Source organism: Anastrepha ludens, chromosome 6 (assembly GCF_028408465.1).
Source record: "Anastrepha ludens isolate Willacy chromosome 6, idAnaLude1.1, whole genome shotgun sequence".
Classification (NCBI taxonomy): domain Eukaryota; kingdom Metazoa; phylum Arthropoda; class Insecta; order Diptera; family Tephritidae; genus Anastrepha; species Anastrepha ludens.
In genome coordinates this window covers 61164469-61184513 of record NC_071502.1, presented here as the reverse complement: position 1 = coordinate 61184513, position 20045 = coordinate 61164469, and the positions used below count along the sequence as shown (strand labels likewise).

Sequence of the window (20045 nt, the reverse complement as noted above, 5' to 3'; positions counted from 1 at the left end):
TTGTTCCAAAAATTGGACACTATTGTAGTACCTAATAAAATATACCGATGCATAGTAGCAGCCACAAAGCAAGAGATAACTGTCGATGGTATTGAACAACATTGATAGTAGCTGTATTCTTTTGAAAACGAGTGGCAGAAGCATTTTCCAACTCTGTTAACTCAGCTATAGCAGTACTGATATGCCTGCCATTCGGAGGCGGTGTAAAACTGTAGGTCCCTGCATTTGTGCAAAACATGAAGACGCACACTATAAATAGAAAGAGAAGCTCGACCAAGCCCCCAAAAAGTGTTTGATGCTTAACTAAGGCGTATTACCGAATTTTCTGTTGTACTACATTTTTTGTAATATATCAGTTAAAACGAATCAATATTATTGATAAACAGAAATGCATTCTAAAGCAGTAAGTAATTTTTGATTCATATTTAATATTTATTTATTACCATAACTGACTGTAACGGCCAGCGCTCAAAGTTAAGTCCGTGAGAAGTTTGGTAGCACCTTTTAGTCTATCACGAAATATGATATTAATTTCTACGTAATCTTTTTCCATGAATATTTTATTGCGAATGCTATGTTATTTTTCATTTTCAGAAGTCAGAATCAATGAATGAGTCCAGTTTCAAGCAATTTTATTGCATAGGCATAAACGTAGAAATTCCGATTTTCTTTTCTATAAGAGGTTAACATGGCGGAGGCGGAAAACATAAAATACAAACAACTATGTCAGCTAAATACACGATGCCTGGTCTTCACTTGGTGTTTGTGTTCGTGTATGCCTATATGACATGGCATGTGTATGTTAGTATGTAGATGTGACCGACCACCAGGGCGTATGAGCACTTTGTCTGTGTGCAAGCTTTTGCAAATGTGCTCAATTATTTTGCATACTCGCCATGCATACACACCTACACATGTATGTACTATGCATAATATGTGTGCGTATGTTTATGTGAATGCATGCATTGCGATGCGTTTTTCATGCGGCTCGCACTTGTAGTTTTTTAAAATAATGTTAGATAGATGATGGATGATTGCCAGAAATATCCGAGGCGTCTCGGTGCGGATATGGTACGAGCAAATAAGTCTATAAGTAAAATAAATAAACAAATAAAATGTGCATGGAAAAAAGATAAGGAATGAAGACAAAAAGTGTGTAAGCAAATAGTTGCTTTTAACAAGTACAAGCATACATATTTTTTTAGAGTACACTGCCATGTATGCTGATGCTTTTATGTATGTGTGTATGTGCATATATGTGCTTGTAAATGTATAAATGTAATTCTCTTTTGTGTGCATTGCGTGCGAAGTTTTGCAATTACTAAGATTTTTTGCACTTTTAACTTTTTCGCACTTGCCTGTGCTATGCAGCACAGCACAGTGGTGCACACACACACATATTTTTTTGAGGCTTGAGGGGTAATTCTCATCATTAATGGAAGACAAATCACGCAAGATTAAAGTTTGCAAATATTATGCATACAAACACACGGTGGAAATAATTAAATACAGTATTGCATAATCTACATATAAGAGAAGAAGTCAGACGCAACTTCATTTACCATTAATTTTTTTGAATTATTCCTGATTTTGAAAATTTAGACTTGATTTTGGCATTTCTAACGTCTTAGATACATCGCATTTCCCTATTTCTGACCTTCGTCCTTCTCTCGAAAATTCAATAAAATATGTAGAATATAATAGAGAAAAGAATTTATAAAACTTTTCTTTTAACTACTCGCTCGAGATGAACCCAAAATGGATTATTTTCCAGAATAAACTACAAAATAATTAAGCTAAGAAGAAATGCATGACTTCAAACCTCTCTGATGTCACGTGAACTAGTTCTTATGATACAGAATACCTTAGTACCGAAGCAATAGTTATTTATATTTATTTATTTAATTTGTTCAATTTGTTTATTTAACACATTTTTATGAACAAAATTTTTGTAAATACTTTGAGTATTCAGTTTTATTGTCCATTAAATTTTAGTGCAACAAATTGAAAGTTTGATTTACCTCAAAAATCGCGTTGGTTTGAACTTTTTTTTGCTTGCCGTATAGATCTGTCTTCCACATAAAACCTGTTTTTATTTGGAAAAACATACAATGCCATTCACGAAAAAAAATTGTAAAAAATCAACGCAATTGTTGAGGTTCCTTAAGGAGAAACACAACTGTGATTTAAAAAAAAATCTTTTTTTTTTGCACTTTCTTAATGTAGATATACTCAAAGCTATGTAAAAAAAAGTTAACTTAAAATCTTGAAAATTGACGAAGTTATACCCAGTACAATAAGTGCAGGTAGCGAGTTACAAGAGACTTATGAATTTAATTTTAATTTTTTTTTTTTTAATTTTTGTACATGTATTGGCTACAGTCGAACATAGCCGGTTTTTTTAATTCTAAAACTTAATATTTTTTCAAGCCTTTCCAAAACTAAGAAAAAGGGTAAAAACACTAACTCATTTTTCAAACCTGCACCATTTTCTCAAAAAAAAAAAAAAAAAAAAAAAAATAATAAAAAAACTGCCACGTATGACGATAGCCATTGATGTATAGATTAAGCATTTTTTTGGTTTTTTGCTTTCAGATGATTTTTCACCGCTATATCGTGACGACCAGGGTGCATCAGTTTTTTATGGCGTCACTGCATTAATATTAATAACAATTGTAATTTTTAATATTTTTTAATAAAAATGTGTATCAGTATAGTTGAATATATGGCAAATAAATTATAATTCGTCCGAACCTCAAATAATCATACTTCCGATCATAATCATCATAAAAACAAATTCCTGAAAATCGCTTCATTTTCACGCGTTCACAGTGGTGTTCCCCCTTAAACTTTAATCTTAAACTTCACTAAAATTTTTGGTTTGGCTGTAAAAATGTGTATTTAAAAGTTTTACAAAAATGCTGATTAAAATATTGTAAACTCTGTTGAAGGTTTTACCAATTTCCAAATTAAAAATTTTAAATTTTGACTCACATGGCTTTGTTAAAGAATGAGCTATACTTTTATTGATAAAAAATAGTTAAAATTAAGTTATAAGAATTAAATGTCGAAATTTATGTATAATCACATAGAGGCATACGCTTTTTCGACGGAAATGTCAAAAAATCGATTTTTTGTTTTTTCGATATATCGAAAGTATAGACTTTTGAGAATATACTGTACAATTTTCATGCGGAAATTCCCAATATTATAACTTCTACAGCCCATTAAGTAGGTAGAGAGCGGTCCGCGTGCTTCTGTTCCTCAAACTTTAAATTCATATATCTTGAAACGACTTTTTTCGGAACGGCGGGGATGAAAACTAAAAAACTATTCAACCGAATCACTTGAAATTTGGATATGTTGTTCACAATATGTATCGCTATCGTCGGAACTAGAATCATAATTTTATTTAAATAATTTCCTATTTTTTAAACTAAAAAACTAGGGGAGAAAACCCGATTTTACGAACTTTTTTTTCAAAAGTGCGCCATTTTTCAACAATTGACGTTCATTTTTTTGTTCTAGTTCCGACCATAACTGCACTCTTTCTGATTAAGAATCTTCTTGAACTTTCTGTTTCAGATGAGTAGAAGTCTAGAAATCATCTCCGTCCGGCTTCGATTTTTCGAGAGGGTCATCTTCAGCGGCATTTTTATAATAATAAATATTGTTTCAAAAGTAAAAAAAATTTTTTTTTTTGTATGCTCAATAAACGTACTAAGAAGCCCGAAAAGTTGAAACATCGTTTTTTAAATTTTTAATGGCAAAAAAAAAGTCGTGAAAATAGGTGAAATTTTCGTGCTCTAGACCATCGGGTACCCTTAACACGTTCCCTGTCCGCTGAGCCACATATGGTTCAGGAAACGTGCGCCTGATAAGCACTGATACGTTCCTGAGCCATATGTGTGTCAGGGTGTATATGAAACTTCTAAAGCAAAATATTCGACTGGACGTAACGAAACTGTACAGTTTCTGCACTGGACGTGCTGGTACGATAATAAAGTAAAGAAAAACGCCTGGACATACGAAAAAATATTTTTATTTTGCGCAGAAATCACAAATTATTTTTAATTATTTCTTATTACGACACTCCCAGGCTTATCCAAATCAGCAATCTCGGGGTCACGCCCTATGCAAATATCATAATTTCAGACAAACCCCTCTTCTGTGCACAGTTTATAGATTTTCAAGCCGTATTTATGAGCTCTTGATGGGTTGTATTGACGGAAAGATATCCTGCCTCTAAACGGCATCATCGTCTCGTCAATGACGATACATTCACCAGGTGTTAGTAAGCTCTTCCAGTTATTGATAACAAGTGGTTTTATTTTGTATAGACGTTCGTTCTGATCCCTCGGAGCTTCATTATCAACAAAGTGCCAGCAACGTAATATTGACGAGAACCGATTATATGACATGTTTACGTTGTGAAATATTGGACTTGTCGGTCAATTTTGCATTTTTGTATTGGGACAGGGAACGTGTTAAGAGGTGGCCAAAGAAAAGTCATTTGTTTGATTGCAGCCTGGCTGTCAAAATAAATGTGTCGTATGTATATGCAAGAATTACAGAATTACAAATTTACAACCAGTGTATTTAAAAATTGCACCAGATTAAGAACCTCAACTTCTTAGAAAAGTTTAGAAAAAAACAGACGTAAGCCTGCACACATCTATACACACATATGTACATCTATACATATATGCGTCTATTCCATTGTGTACACTTAACAAGTAATCGAAAAGGGCATTGACCAACGACAATACCTACACATAGATTATTAATATTTGATCTGTACACTCTGACTGCGCAAAAAGCAACAACAGCCTGTACGACATTATTAAAGTAACAAACCTTTGTGGATAAGCGTAAGCGTTTGCATATACATATTTAGTGAAAAATCGTCTTTTGATTAGTAATGCCTAAGCACAGCATTCAAATAAATCGTCCATAAATCAATAAAATAAAAACGTATCGGCATTTACAAACACACGGAATATATTTTTACAACTATTTCCACTGCTCGGCGAGTACAATGAACTTAAGCAAATTACTCATACTGCAAAAGTGAAATAAAAATAAAAATATTTTCAATATTTGTATATGCGATACAAGTAAGTATATTTCCACGTATGTATGTACATATGTGCACATGCAAATATATTTCATACACATATTTCGATGAGCAATTATATACTTTTACATACATACATATTTATGTAGATATATTTGTCCACAAGCTTTCTCGTCTCGACTCCTAACAATCTTAATGGCTAGTTTTTTTTTTGCATGTGTGTGGGTTTTTTTCATAATGTTCCATAGTTTCTCCCAGCGCCTACTCCTACTAATTTCCTAACCCCATCCTGTGTGGAACAATGGAGTTAAGAACTTATTCAAATGCTATTATGTGCATATAAATATAAGCGAATTAATCTACGGTTGAAGTGAGTAAGGGAAGGCGCTTAAAACGTGTGAACAATGAATGCCTTCCTCCACGGTTGGCGCGACCGCGCGCTCATCACACTGCTGATGTAATACGTGAAGTCGTTGATTAGTGGCCCAGCGGGCATTTACATCGTTCGCTCGATTGTTGCGTATACAACGTCATCACAACTCCAACGATTTCACAACTACGTCAACCTTACCCAACCTCAGCCGCGTATCAAGCACTCAAGCTGGAACTGTGGCTAGCGCTTAGACGTGAGGTGGAGCAGGTAGACAAAAGCACCGTTGTTGCCAATTGAAAATGAGAGGTGGTAAAATCTTTTTGAATTAACTCAAAGGCAAAAGAAAGCATGGAAGAGTAACCGATATGTATTCATGTAGGTACATACATATATACATATGCTTGTAATTATTGTTGATGCGCCCTCCCTAAAGAATCGAACGACCGCTAAATTTCTATTTCAGCCACTAGGCTGTCAAATAAAAGTCAATTTGATACTTTTCGTTTTATTTGCAGTTATGGGTTAGTGGAATGGCGGCGCGTCACTAGAGAACGTGCGGCAGTCGCTACTTCTCCCGCCTTCAACGTCTTGAGCCCATTTTTGTTCTAACAACCGTCCAGTCTATGCGTGTATGTACATATACATACATATAAATACAATACAGCTTGCCAGCTGTTCGATCAGCGACGCTTTGCGTCGCTCAGTCAGCGTAGGCGCCGTATAACTGTAAATTTCGTGGACATAAAAGACGAACCCTACCAAAATATGAGCGAGCGAACACAAAAGCGACTATAGCACAGCTGGACTAGCCAGCTGGTTGGCTGACTGTTGGCTTCTAGGCGCACACATCGCAGAGCTCGAGCAGCGCCGACGACGGCACCTACAATTGAAGCAAACTTATAAAGCTACGCACACACACACACATTGTTTTTATGGGTGTGTGTATGCGCACGCTCGTCTTTCGGGTGAATGACCGCCGAAAATTAAATTTTTGTCGATTTTAGACTTTTACTATGTTGACGTTGACGATTGCGGTGTCTTGCGCATACACCATACGCCCCTTGCTGCAGCCAGACTGTTCAGCCTAAAAACGTTCGAGCATTCGTTCGATTGCTTGCGGTTCGCTGATTGTCGTATGGGTAGTTTGTGTAGCTGGTGGCTTTTGTACAGCGTCTGCCTTTTCCGTGGGAGCAGGCACACATACGCACATACATGCATAGGTATACCTACGTAAAAACGCGCTGATAGATATGGTGAGAGCGAGAAATTTACGCACTCGCGTGAAAGCGCACAACGAATAGTATCGATATGTTTGCGTGTGTGTACTTATCAGCCCACACTTATGCGTTTGTTTGTATTACCATATGAATATAGGTATGTATGTGAGAATGTGCTCTCGTACAATGGCTGCACGCACTGCATAATGCTTTTGGGTCTATTTCGGCAGCTATTTACGCTTTCTGCTGCCTCTCTCTCGCAAAGCCACTGTTGTAGCCGCATCCAGCGCATTCTTCTTTGTACCGTGGGTAAAATACTATTACTTTATTCAAATTTAGTTAGTAGAAGATAGAACAAATTATTAATGTTTAACAATTTGTTGCTGAAATATGCGAAACTGCAATACTGTAATAATAATGATAATAAAGAATAATAGAAATTCTGGGAGGAAGTTGTTATTCTCTCTCCCCTTATCGGAGATTATAATATTTCTAAACTATCAATATTAATGATATAACCTACAAAGTAAATCAGCTTTTCAATAAATTTTGTATGAAATCCATTCTACGAGTATTATCAGTGATGGACATTCGTTTGTACGCACTTACATTTTTTAGACATTTTTTTTCTTTTGCAAAAATTTGAGTTCATATTTCTATAGCTAACTGTGTAGTGTATATTTTGTTATTAATTCTATAAAGTCTTATACAAAACAAAAAATCGTTAAAATGTTTAGAGGGCATGACACCTCTCATTCAAACTTAAATTTCCATACTGCATATGTCTGGAAGTATTTATGGTAAAGTACAGAAATTTGGTACGAAGACATATGCTTTACTCCCATACCAATGGAGTGAAATGGTGGTTAAAGGAAAAGGGGGCGTAATACTTCCCATACAGACGGAAATTTCCATACTGCCTATTTCTGAGATGTAGTATAATGCCACGTTACTAAATCATAGTTGGAAATATTAAAAAAGGGTGTGGCACTCCCTTGAAAAGTAACATGTAACGTGTATAAAAAAGTGGTATAAGCCCGCTATAAAATGGCATTGTAAAAAGTTGCTTCGTAGTTTCTAAACATGAAGGTTGCCATTTATATTTCTGGGGCATTACTAGTGTTGTCGAGCGTCATCTGAAATTCCAATTGGAAAGTTTGATATATTTTCTTATACACGCGCTCAGAAAGTTTTGACGGGCTAGGCATATTAATGTTTTTTATAGAAGCGGAAAGAAATGGAATCAAACCTTGACCATTTTTTTGCGACTATTTTTCAAGAAATGTTTAACAAAGTTACATTCGGTTTTCTCCCACTGTTATTTCTACTCTCTCTCTCTCTCTCTCTCTCTCTCTCTCTCTTTCACAGAAACCCTATCTCATTCTGTAACTCTCCACCTACGATCATTGGCGAATCGAGACTTTTTTCTGCTTGCGCATCAAGTAAGAGCGTTTTATTTCAGTTCATAATGAATTTTTTACACTTTCCTCCCTATCTCAAACGACAGCAAACGCTTCCTCATCTGGGTGTATGTATGTATGTATGTAAATATATATGTAATATTCAAGACTGCCGAATTGTGCGTTGCTGTCGCAATGCCCCCTGCTGCTTATAGCACTTTGCGTTGCTTGCCAAGTAACTTTGTCGATTTTTGGGAAATTTTGTTTGCACAATTTGTTTTGGTTTATATTATTTGGTATGTATGTATGTATGTATGCGTGCGTGCGTGCTTTGTTTGCCTCACCAAACCACAGTAGTTAACGCATTTCTCTTCGCCCAACGCTGGCAGCGGCGACGGTAGCGTCGACCAAAACGAACAGAAGCGTCGCCGTCCCAGCGGTTTGGAGAAATTTTCCCCAAAAATGTATTTATGGACACTTTTTGGGCTTTCTTTTTACCAACACATGTATACGCACCACAAAGCTGAGCAGTGCCGGCGAGTGAGCGGAGCGGTTGCTTGCGTGTGCAAGCGCGTTTCAACGCTTCACTCATTAGCACAGCACACGCATAGGAAAGTGCCAGCGCGCCTGCTACCGAGTAGAGTGGAGTGGTGTGGGGTGAAAGGAGTAGACGTATGTATGTAGTTGTACGGTCACGAGAGGTTAGCCGCTTTTAGCTGGCGAGTGCAGAGCTTACGTGCATTCTCGATGACAGCTTTTTCTGTTGTTGTTGATTTTTTTTTGTTGCTCTCGCAGTGGCGATTTGAATGTGATAAGAAAATGGAATGATAGAAACAAGGCGAGGCAAAGAAATAGGAGAAGTTGGTGCAGCAGCGGGTGGTGGATGAGTGCGTGCGTTGCTTGACAAGCGGTAGACGAGCGAACGCATCACCAACAACGACAATAATAATGCCCAAAAATTCGGTAAGAAATCAACGATAATAATTTTTGTTGCTGTGCGTAGTACATACACAAATACAGTATACTTATACCAATGCACACACAGAAAACAAATGTACGCTTGCTAATAGCTACGGAAGCGTTAGCCGTCTAAGCTGTGATGGAGATGGATGTTGCTTTTGTGTTGGTAGCCCAAAGCTGGGTGTGTGTGTGCATATGCCCATTTCGGTTGGTGTTAGTGTTGACTACGCTAAGGTTATTGCCACTAAATACAGTTGCTTTTGCTTCTAATTACTAACATTACTAACTTTTTTTGTAGTTGCCTTCTTTCGCAATTCTATTGAGCAGATAGAAAGTAACAATGCTTCACCACCCTCCGTTGTAGCGGTACTTTCGTTTTCCCGTTCTACCGTCCGAAACAAAGCGCAAAGGCGTGATTAACCTTTTAATGAGCGACTAGCAGACGCTTTTACATAATACATGTATGTAAATGTATGTGTGAATACACAATAGAAAATTTTTACAGAATGCCAAAAGTTGTTAAGTATCTTGTTGTAATAAGTGAAATATTTCTCAACTGCTTTGCTTGATTTCGTATATGCGCACATAATTGGTTACTCAACGACTCAAAATAGTAATGCAATAATGGATTCTTAAGCATTTCATTACTGGATTAATATTGTGCGAAACAATTGTTTTCTCATTTCACATTTCGTTCTCACAGCAAGTTTTTTAGCAATATTTGAGCACATTTGCTTATGCCCGTATTATCAGCAGGCAAATCTTTCACTCTGATGTTTGAAGGAACTCGAAAGTCAAGTGGTTATTATTTCCACATTTGCTATGCTGAACAATATTATTATAGTGTAGAGTAACAATTAGAATAAAATATATGCAATTCTTTTTTTAGCGAAAAATTCTTACTTTTGTGGGCGTAGCTAACAAATAGCATAAAATTGCGTCTAACTCTGCATGTATCTGCGAAGCGATATTTTCGTCAATGCGAAATGCTTGAAAGTCAAATGCTTGTAGATTTTGACTCTTTCTAGTTTGACGAAACTTTTCATACAGAGAAACATATGAAAATAGGCAAAACTCAAATTTAATAAAAACCTTCTCGGCACAACGGAGATGGAAGGTGGCTGGGTATTCAAACGCCTTCGATATGCAAGTGAATGGGATTAATGTTTTTGCTATTGTGCACAGTGGCGCAGAAGAGCATACTTAAATATATTTTTTTACGGCTTTAAAGATGATCGAAATAGCTTAAATAACACTGTTGAACAACATACAAAAAATATGTCAATCCCAGTTAAGTTAATTCTGTTAGATTATGGAAAATAAGAAGACACGTATTTTACCAAATATTTTTAGCAGAATTTTTTTTTTCCATACTACCATTCATTTTTTTTCTCAATTTAAAAAAAAAATGGGTCAAGAGTTTTTTAATACATTATTTAGTAAACAGACATACGGTATTATTCACTGGTTCACGGTAAGTATTTGAATATAACTAGAAAATATATGGGAATCCCAACATGAAATTTGCAGAAATTACTGAGATTAATACAAAAATTAGAAAAAACAAAAATGTGAAACAAATTTTTTGACTGATGTTTTGAACAAAAAACGTAATTTTTTCCCGCAGAAAATTTTTAAAGCATATTTTTTAATAAAAAAATTTAGGGGAAAAGATGTAAAAATGTTAAAAAGAACCGAAGCTGTTCAATTTTAAAGAACTCTATACCAAAATATTCAGCATCAAACTATTACATTTTCCTAAAAATTCTTTCAGTTTACTTTTTATACAACTACAACTGTTCTACTACAAATACAAATAAACTAATTTTTAGAAGGATTGAGGACAATGTCAAAAGACCCTATATTGGGTGCTTGGACCAGCTCCTCCTCCTATTTGTGGTGTGCGCCTTGATGTTGTTCCACAAATGGAGGGACCCACAGTTTTAAGCCAACTTCGAACGGCCGTTGCTTTTCACAAGGAGTTTTTCCATGGCAAAAATTTATTCGAAGGCTTGCCATTGCCCGCCGTTGTTAGAAAAAATACATCTTCTTACTTTGCATTAATTTTTAAGTAGTGTGGCAACATTGCTTAGTCCATCATGTGACTACTATTCAAGCAAAACAGAAATTTTGTAATAGTTTACTATTTTGTTATGTTCATTTAGTGTTTTTTTCCGAAATTTGTGCAACTCTTGAGACGTCAACTCTGACGTTTTTTCTCTTTCTCTTTTGCTTTCATTTTCGTTTTCACTTTCTTTTCATTTTAATGGTTATGTTGGTGTTTTATAATCGTAGCCAAAATTACTAAATAATAGATGTAGTGTCTATATGTGCATACGTGTATATGCTCATAAATAAGCTGCATATAAAATATAAATAATATATACACACAAAAAATATAACTCGAGACATAAAATCCACTGACGCAAATAGTTGCGGATTTTAAATGAAGCATTAAGATTTGCATAGTTAAAGATGGAGTAAAATGTTGAAACACCAATTGGACGAACACATTTTCGCATGGTGAATAAAATATTACGTTTTAGTGATGGTTAAGACAGTTTTGCAAGATATTTGAGGTTGCCAGATAGCAATATTAGCTTAGTGCTTTCTCATATTTGAGATTTGAAAAAAAAAACCTGATCACAATACTTTGCGTGTAAGATTACACTTTTTCCAAGTCCAATCAAGAACCTCAACAACGTACTTAGTAGTAGGGATGCCAATCTCGGGATCCCGAAGCTTTTAAAAGTATGCCGAAATCACGGAATCAAAACTTTCTGCTAATATTGGCATCTCTAGTTAGTAATCTGTACTTATATATATATATAATTTGCGCGTACACCCTTTTTAGGTGTTTGGCCGAACTCTTCCTCCTATTTGTGGTGTGCGTCTTGATGTTCTTCCACAAATGGAGGGACCCACAGTTTCAAGCCGACTCCGAACGGCAGATATTTTTGTGAGGAGCTTTTTCATGGCAGAAATACACTCGGAGGTTTACCATTGCCTGCCGAGGTGCGACAGCTATTAGACAAATGCTTTTCTTAATTTTGGTGTTTTCGCCGAGATTCGAACCGACGTTCTTTCTGTGAATTCCGAATGGTAGTCGCGCACCAACCCTATCGGCTACGGCGGCCGTCTGTACTTACTTTGGGTAAAAAAACAAAGACACAATGGATATCACCTGTTTTGCTGATTCAGACTCCAAATGCTCCCAGCTCGAAACAGAATCTATTAAATATAAGTTTAATTCAATTTAATTGTTGTTGTAGCACTTTACAAATGCCTATCTATTCGGTGGTGGTAGTCTATCTTGTCTAACGGAAAAATGGTGTTGGATGAGTGGCTTTTAGTGGATATGTGAGGAGGTGCTTAGCGTCGATCAGGGTACTGGATATATGTTGAGTATGCCTGGCTCAATTCTGGATAAGTAGGGGTTTAACCTGCTGCAGTATCCAGAATGCAATCGTGCCAGGCTCACGCCGGTTTCATCAGAATCTCACAGAAAATTAATCAATTTTAAAATAACAAGGAGGGGAAGAGAAATTTCGAGTTATAGCCCGCGACAAATTATAGCACATCAACATTTTCGGAAGTTTTGATTATTTGACCGTTTTTCTTTTGAATAGGAATATTTTTTTTATAAAGTATACCTAATTTTCTAACAAAACCATCAAATCCAAAAAACCAGAAAAAAAGGTAAACATAAAAAATTAACGGGAGTTTTGAGCTATTTTAAAGTTGCCCTTTATTATACTGCATACCAAAAATTTGTCTACAATTTCTATTTAAAAACCGTTTGGAAGTTTATTAATTTTTTTAGAAAACTTTGAAATTGGATTTATACGGTTTTTAATTGACAATAAGCTATATTTTTATACAAAAGCGACGAACATTCAAAAGAATTTAAATAGTAAAAAGTGGTCGAAATCTTGATGCGCTACCATCTTGCCATGGGGTGCACTTATTTTAACCAAAAAGTGTAAAAACATGATTTTGGCTTATATTTGAGGTTATATACCATAGCATTGCGCTTTCTTTCTTGTTTTTAAAAAACAACCAAGAACAAATATCACCTTAAAGTGCAAGCATTCTTCTTTGGAATGCCGCAGAGTTTATTCCAATAACTCTCTTTCGCCTTGGCAGCGCAACAACAAGGGCTACTTTGGACTAAGAAGGCCATTGATATGACCAACTGGCGCCGGTTAGCGACTGGCGCGCTTTGTTAAACTCGGCCAAAATCGCGCCAATCAAGAAGAAAAAGTGGAAGCGCATATATAACTTTTAAATTCGTTATCGTCTGAATATTCAAAAATATATTAATGATCGCAAAGACTGCAAGCAGTCCATTAGTATCTATTTTATTAGAAAATACTAAAAATGTTTCAAATTCAGTAATAGGTTATTGGTTTCTAATGTAAAAAGTATCACCCTTTTAAAATCGATAGAGGCAACAGAAATGCTACAAATTAAAAGATGGCAGAGATCCAGAATTAGTGAGCTAATCCAGTTGTGATCCAGAACACAACCTGGAAACTCGGCTGAGGATGTCATATGGGGTTCATAACGACAATCTCGTCATAAATAGTTAACCTGTGCTAAACATAAGGCTTGATAGCCTGTTTAAACATTGTTTACCTTTTAAGTAATATTAAATGCTGCCTCTGCATCTCTAAATGCTACACTGGTGTGCTAAAGTGAATTAAAGGACCACTGTAGTATTCCTAAAGGACCGCGACCAGTAGTATTCCAATGGATGTCACCTTCCCTGCGCTCTGTGCACATTTTAAGGCTTACTCTGCCGAATAAGTTGTCAATAGTTGTCAAAGTTGCATAGTAAACTACTGCACCTGCTACTGGAGATAAATCACATAACTGGGCTTACATTTGATTAAAAGCAGAAACGCATCACAGCTAAAAATTTACGCCATGTAGCATATTTAAGTAATAGAAAGTGAATAATACAAATTTAGTATTATCTGTGATGCAATATATTCTTGATATAATCTCTGTCTAGTACTCGTGTGCCTGCACATATCAGATTATGAAGTAATAAACGAGTTATTCAACTAACAAATCCACTAGCCATTGATGAAAAAAACACTCGACGTGAGCCTCAGCAGTTAGTCAATCACTTGGTCAACCTGCCAAATCAGTACATACATACGCATAGGTACATATATGTATGTAAGTAACAAATATTGATATATGCACATATTTATGCTCACACATAACATGCAAGTACTTGCATTCACACATTTGTCCTATGTAAGTCACTCAGTCAGCCAGTTGGTTGGTTGGTTGGTTGGTTGGTTGACTTATAAGCGTAAGTAAGTCAGTGAGCCGATGAACCAGTGCAGCATTGCGGTAGTGTGTTGGCAAGTTACAATATTTTGTTTAGTTAGTCATCTGATTATATTACTTCATACTCACACACATGCATATGCCCATACATATACGCTTTCATACTTATAAGTGTGAGGGTAAGCAACATTTGCAGGAATATGCAATGCGACCAACGACCGACCACAATCACAATGCAGCCCATGGATGAAAGGACGGACAGGCAGACAAACCGACAGACAGATAGACGGACATAGAAAGCGCTGGCAGTTTGCTGTGCGGCAGTGGTGACACAGATGAAGAGGGAGATAGCAAAGTTGTGTCGTAATGCTATTTACGATTTTATGGGTTTCCCTTCAAAAGAGCAGAAAGGCAGTATAAAACAACAGTAGAGAGTAGCCAACAACCAGCAACCAGCAACGAACGACGAGCAACGAACAATCAAAAATAGCAGCAACAGCAGCAGCGACGACTTTCACTCTTATTATGCGGCGTTAGCTGCGTACAAGCATACGTGCACATACATATTTACAGACGATTCCTATAATCATATGTATTTAACAATATATTTATTTATATATTTGCAAATTGACTAGCTTTTTGTCGATTTATAGGTATGCACTCGTATGCATGTACTTTGTTGTTAATATGAAAGTAGCAAAAGCTTTCCTAGAGCGAAATGCAGCGTATCTCATATATTGTACAAATATACATATGTACATACATATACACATATATGCACGTGTGTGCGAATGAAATGCGTTCGGTATCTGTATCAACTTACTCTTTGATCGCTTGTGTCTCTATGTCTCCTTCCTTTTCTTATTTTTTGGCAACATCATCGACAATGTAATTTTTATTTCGCTATCGTTGTTGACTTTTGCTTCCATCGGCTAACTGACTGACTGACTGACTGACTTACTTACTGAATGACTTGCTTGTAACTTTTGACTTTTTAAGCGTTCATGTGTTTATTATAAAACAGGGTAAATACATATACATACATACACACATACATATGTATGAACGTACGTGCATGCAAACGTGTATAAAAGTACTTTTACTTTCATTTGCTTTCGCACTTAATTTGGCTAAAGAAAAGGTGAGAAAAAATTAAGTGAAAAGTAATTTCGAAAGTTTTTAGTAGCCCTAAAATTATGGCAGGCATAGAGCTTATAACTGTTATTAAAAATATATTTTCATTTTGAAGATGTTATAAATATTTTTCAGAGTGGACCTCATAATTTTTAACTTTAGTTATTATTTGCTCATTACGTTTAATCTCTTTATTTTCATTTCTCCTTAGCTCTGCCAAATTTACGTTAATTAAAATACACTTTAAAAGTTGATACATTCCATTTTATTTTTACTTTTTATTTAATTTTTTTTTTTTGTTCTCGCTAGTTTTATTTCATTTATTTACTTTTTATTTTAGTTGATTTATTTGTATTATTTAGATTTTATCTAAGTTAATTTAGTTTAATTTTACTGTATTTCTTTTAACTTCATATCAGTTTATTTTATTTTATATAACTATATAAATTGCGCGTACACCCTTTTTGGGTTTTTGGCCGAGCTCCTCCTCCTATTTGTGGTGTGCGTCTTGATGTTGTTCCTAGAGTTTCAAGCCGACTCCGAACGGCAGATATTTTTATGAGGGGCTTGTTCATGGCAGAAATACACTCGGAGGTTTGCCATTGCCTGCCGAGGGGCGACCGCTATTAGAAAAATGTTTTCTTAATTTTGGTGTTCCACCGAGATTCGAACCTACGTTCTCTCTGTGAATTCCGAATGGTAGTCACGCACCAACTCATTCGGCTACGGCGGCCGAATTTTTTTATTTTATTTTAATTTCTTTTCTTTTCATATTCAGTTTAATTTCATACAATTAAGTTTTTTACATTTTTTTCTTTAATTTCGTTTTATTTTATATTATTTCGTCATATGCTCTTTAATTTAATTTAATTTAATTTTCTTTCATCTGACTTTTTTTTTCTTTGTTTGTTTGTATTTATTTTCTTCAATTTCATTTTATTTTTATTCTTTAATTTATTTATATTTATGTTATATTTTATTTTAAATTTTTTTGTTTTTGTATTTAAATTAATTTATTATTTCGTGTTCTAAGTGGCATCGCTGTCTCTATGTGCGATGCGTCTGCTAAACGTATACCTTAACCTATAGGGGATATAAAAAATATAACCCCAACTTAATTAGTACACTGGCTACTAGGGCCTTCGGCTTATTAGGTTTATTTTATTTCGCTTAATTTTATCGCTAAATGCGATTGTGCTCTGTTTTAATTAGTTGTTGTTTTCTATCATTTTATTTTCCTATTTTATATTTTATTTTATTTTGTTTAATTTTTTAAATTTCATATACTTTGATTTTATTGTTTTATATGTCATTTAATTTAATTATCAAAAAAATTTATTTGTGCTTATTAGTCTTATTCAGCTTTTTTACATTCTTTAATTTATTTCATTTTCTTCTTATTAATTTTGTTTTTATTTCATTTTGTTTTATTTGATTTTATTGATATTTCATTTCGTTTAATATTTTGTATTTGATTCTTATTAATTTTATTTTATTGTATTCAAATGAAAGTTTTTTGAACCGTATCGTTACTGGTGATGAAAAATGGGTCCTTTGCAATAATCCTGTTCGCAAACGCCAATGGTTAGATAAAGATGCAACACCAGAACCGACCCCTAGAGATGGCCTTCACCCCAAGAAGATTCTCCTGTCTATTTGGTGGGATATGGGCGGTATTGTTTATTATGAACTTCTGGAGCCAAACCAGACAATAACTGCTGATTATTATTCCCATCAGCTATCAAACCTGAATGAAGCACTTAACAAAAATCGACCGTCTTTAGTGAATAGACGCAAAGTTTTGTTTCACCACGACAACGCAGGACCTCATACCGCAAGGCAAGCATTAGGCAAGCTGAACGAGCTCGGATGGGAGCTAATGTCGCATCCACCATACTCTCCGGATATTGCACCTTTTGATTATCACCTTTTCCGTGGACTTCAATCCCATATGAGTAACAAGAACTACTCCTCAAAAGAAGCTACAAAATGGGATATCGAAGCGTATTTTGGCTCCAAGGACAAACAATTTTTTGAGCAGGGAATTAAAAATTTGCCTAAACGTTGGGAAGACATTGTAAATAATTAAGGAAAATATATTATTGATTAATAAATACTTTAAACATCTTTTTTATTAATTTTAAACCACCTTTAAAAAACGCACGAACTTATGGACTGACCTGATAATTTATTTAATTTAACTTAATTTTTTATGCTATTTTACTTTCATGCATTTAATTTTATTTTATTCAGTTTTATTTAATTTCGTATTATTTTATGTTATTTTTTTTAACTTGTTTTTAGTTTAATTTTATTTTATTAATATATTATTATTAAATTTGTATAATAACAAGTTATACAAATATAAGGAGGCAGCAGCACTAGCAGCATGGGCCATCTTAGTAATTTAATTATTGTATATATAATTTTCTTTCGTTTAATTTAATTTAATTTGTTTTACTGTTGCTATTTTATTAGGTTTTATTTTTTTTATTGTTTCTTTGTATTATATTTTATATATTATTTTTTTCTTATTGTTTTGTTGATTTTTTTTTAATTTTTTGCAATTTATTTCATTTTGCTCTTATTAATTTTATTTTTATTTGATTTTATGTTATTGTATTTTTTTATTTCTTTATATTGCCATCATTTGATTTTTTTTAGGTTTTTGTTTTATTAATTTTATTTTATTCATATTAATTTTAATGTATTTTATTTTGGTTTATTTTTTAAATTTTTTTAATTTCATTTCATTTTGTTATATTTTAGAATATTTAATTTTATATAAATTTGTTTTATTATATTTAATCTTATTCTTCATTCCATTCCATTTGTACTCCATTTTTTATTATTTTTCTTGTATTTTTTTATTTTACTGCATTTAATGTAATTTTATTTCACTGTATTTATTTCTTGTTTATTTAATTTCATTATATTATATTTAATTTACTGTATTTCATTTCTGTTTATTATATTTATTTATTTTATTTGATAGTATTTGGTTCTATTTATATTCTTTTTTTTAATTTTATTGCACTTTATCTTATTTATTTTTTATTTTATTTAATATTTTAGTTCTCGTATGTTTATTTTGTGTGCCCAAATTCAAATTTACTGCTTTTGTTTATTTGTCAGTATTTTGACATCAATTAGCTCAAAGTTAACTTAATTCCAAACAGCATTAATTTATTTTTCATGCATTTTTTTTTAAGTAAATTTCAATTAGCAATTTAATTTAATTTGATTTTCATCCGAAAGCCGCCCTTTTCGAGTAACCTGGAAAGTGTTTGCGCAAGTTGCGTTCACAGTCTAGTCAAAATATTGTCCATATGTGCGTACATACCTACGTATTTCAACTAATAGGTGCAGGTGCATGTGCTGGTTAGCTGCTGCCAATTGCAATTTGGCACGCTACCCCCAGCATACTTTTGGCGCCAACCCCCAAATGTACACAATCCCCTGCGCTTCCATTTTGGTTTTTTGTTTCTTTCTCTTAATGCTTTCTGGACTTTTGTGTTTGCATAGTTTTGTGTTTTGTGCTTCCCTTTTTAATTGCGGTGTATTTCTTTACCTTTTATTGATCCACTGGAGTTGTTGTGTCCCGGCGATTGTACGTTGCTTTGCCCTAAATTGTTTGCGTGTGCTTCCAGCTTGCATGTAACACTGCTCCACATGTCAAACATACGTTGCGTATACATTATAGTAATTTGGTTGTTGGTATTGGTTGCACGTTTTAGTTGTATTTGTTTAGTTATTGCTGTTGTTATTGTTGTTTGTATGTGTATGCTTGTTGTGTTTATTAGTTATTGTTGTAATATGTTTTATTGTTATTACGAAACTGTAACTTTGATAGCGTTGCTTGTTGTTAATGTTTTTGTAGGTGTTGGTATGTGAGAAAAGCTTTAATGTTTTGTTGCTTTTGTTGCTTCCACTAACTGGCTGAGTTACATACACGAAATAAGTATCTGTTATGTGTTAACGCTTGTGTGTATGTGTTGATTTATGTTTTATTATTTTTGCTTTCGAATTTTGTTATTTTTTCAGCGTTTAAAAAAGTTTTAACTTCAATGCAGTTTTTTTTCTATTTTTGTTGAATTATTTTTTATGTTTTATTTATTTTGAATTAAGCTTTTGTTGTTGTTACTTATTGTAGTAGTTGCACTTGCTAGCCTGCTGCGCGCGCAGCTGCTTCTTGGCTCGTAGCTTCGTTTTTTATAAGTTGTTTTTTTTTGCGCGTTTTTAATTCAATTTACTTGTGTTTGTTTGTGGGAATTTTATTAATTAACTTGGCTTTTAATTGTTTAATTTGTAAATTTTGCGGCGTGTGAAATTTTAGCACATAAACAAATTTCGTTTTTCATAAGCTTTCGTCCTCGTCTACGAACTGCAGGCATTGTAGACGCACACATTTCGAAACAATCTTTGCAACTCAAATTTGTTCTACTAAATTAACAACAAATAGTATATTTCTTAATGCAAAAACATATTTTTTAACTTCTTTCTTCGGTGCATTAAAAAATAGTTTCTAGTTTCTCAAGCGCTAGCAGAAATTTCATTTTATTTCGCACAGTTGCACTAAT

At 34.1% G+C, this 20045-nt stretch overlaps 1 protein-coding gene across 1 annotated transcript in view; it reads right to left on the bottom strand.

Annotated features, from left to right (window-relative positions):
• LOC128866540 (probable nuclear hormone receptor HR3) overlaps positions 1–19167 on the bottom strand; it is a 50146-nt gene extending 30979 nt beyond the window's left edge. The window contains exon 1 of the mRNA XM_054107355.1: positions 19037–19167. Coding sequence (XP_053963330.1) covers positions 19037–19163 — 127 coding nt within the window. The 5' untranslated portion in view covers positions 19164–19167. The remainder of the gene's footprint in view (positions 1–19036) is intronic.
• Between the last annotated feature and the right edge of the window lie 878 nt (positions 19168–20045).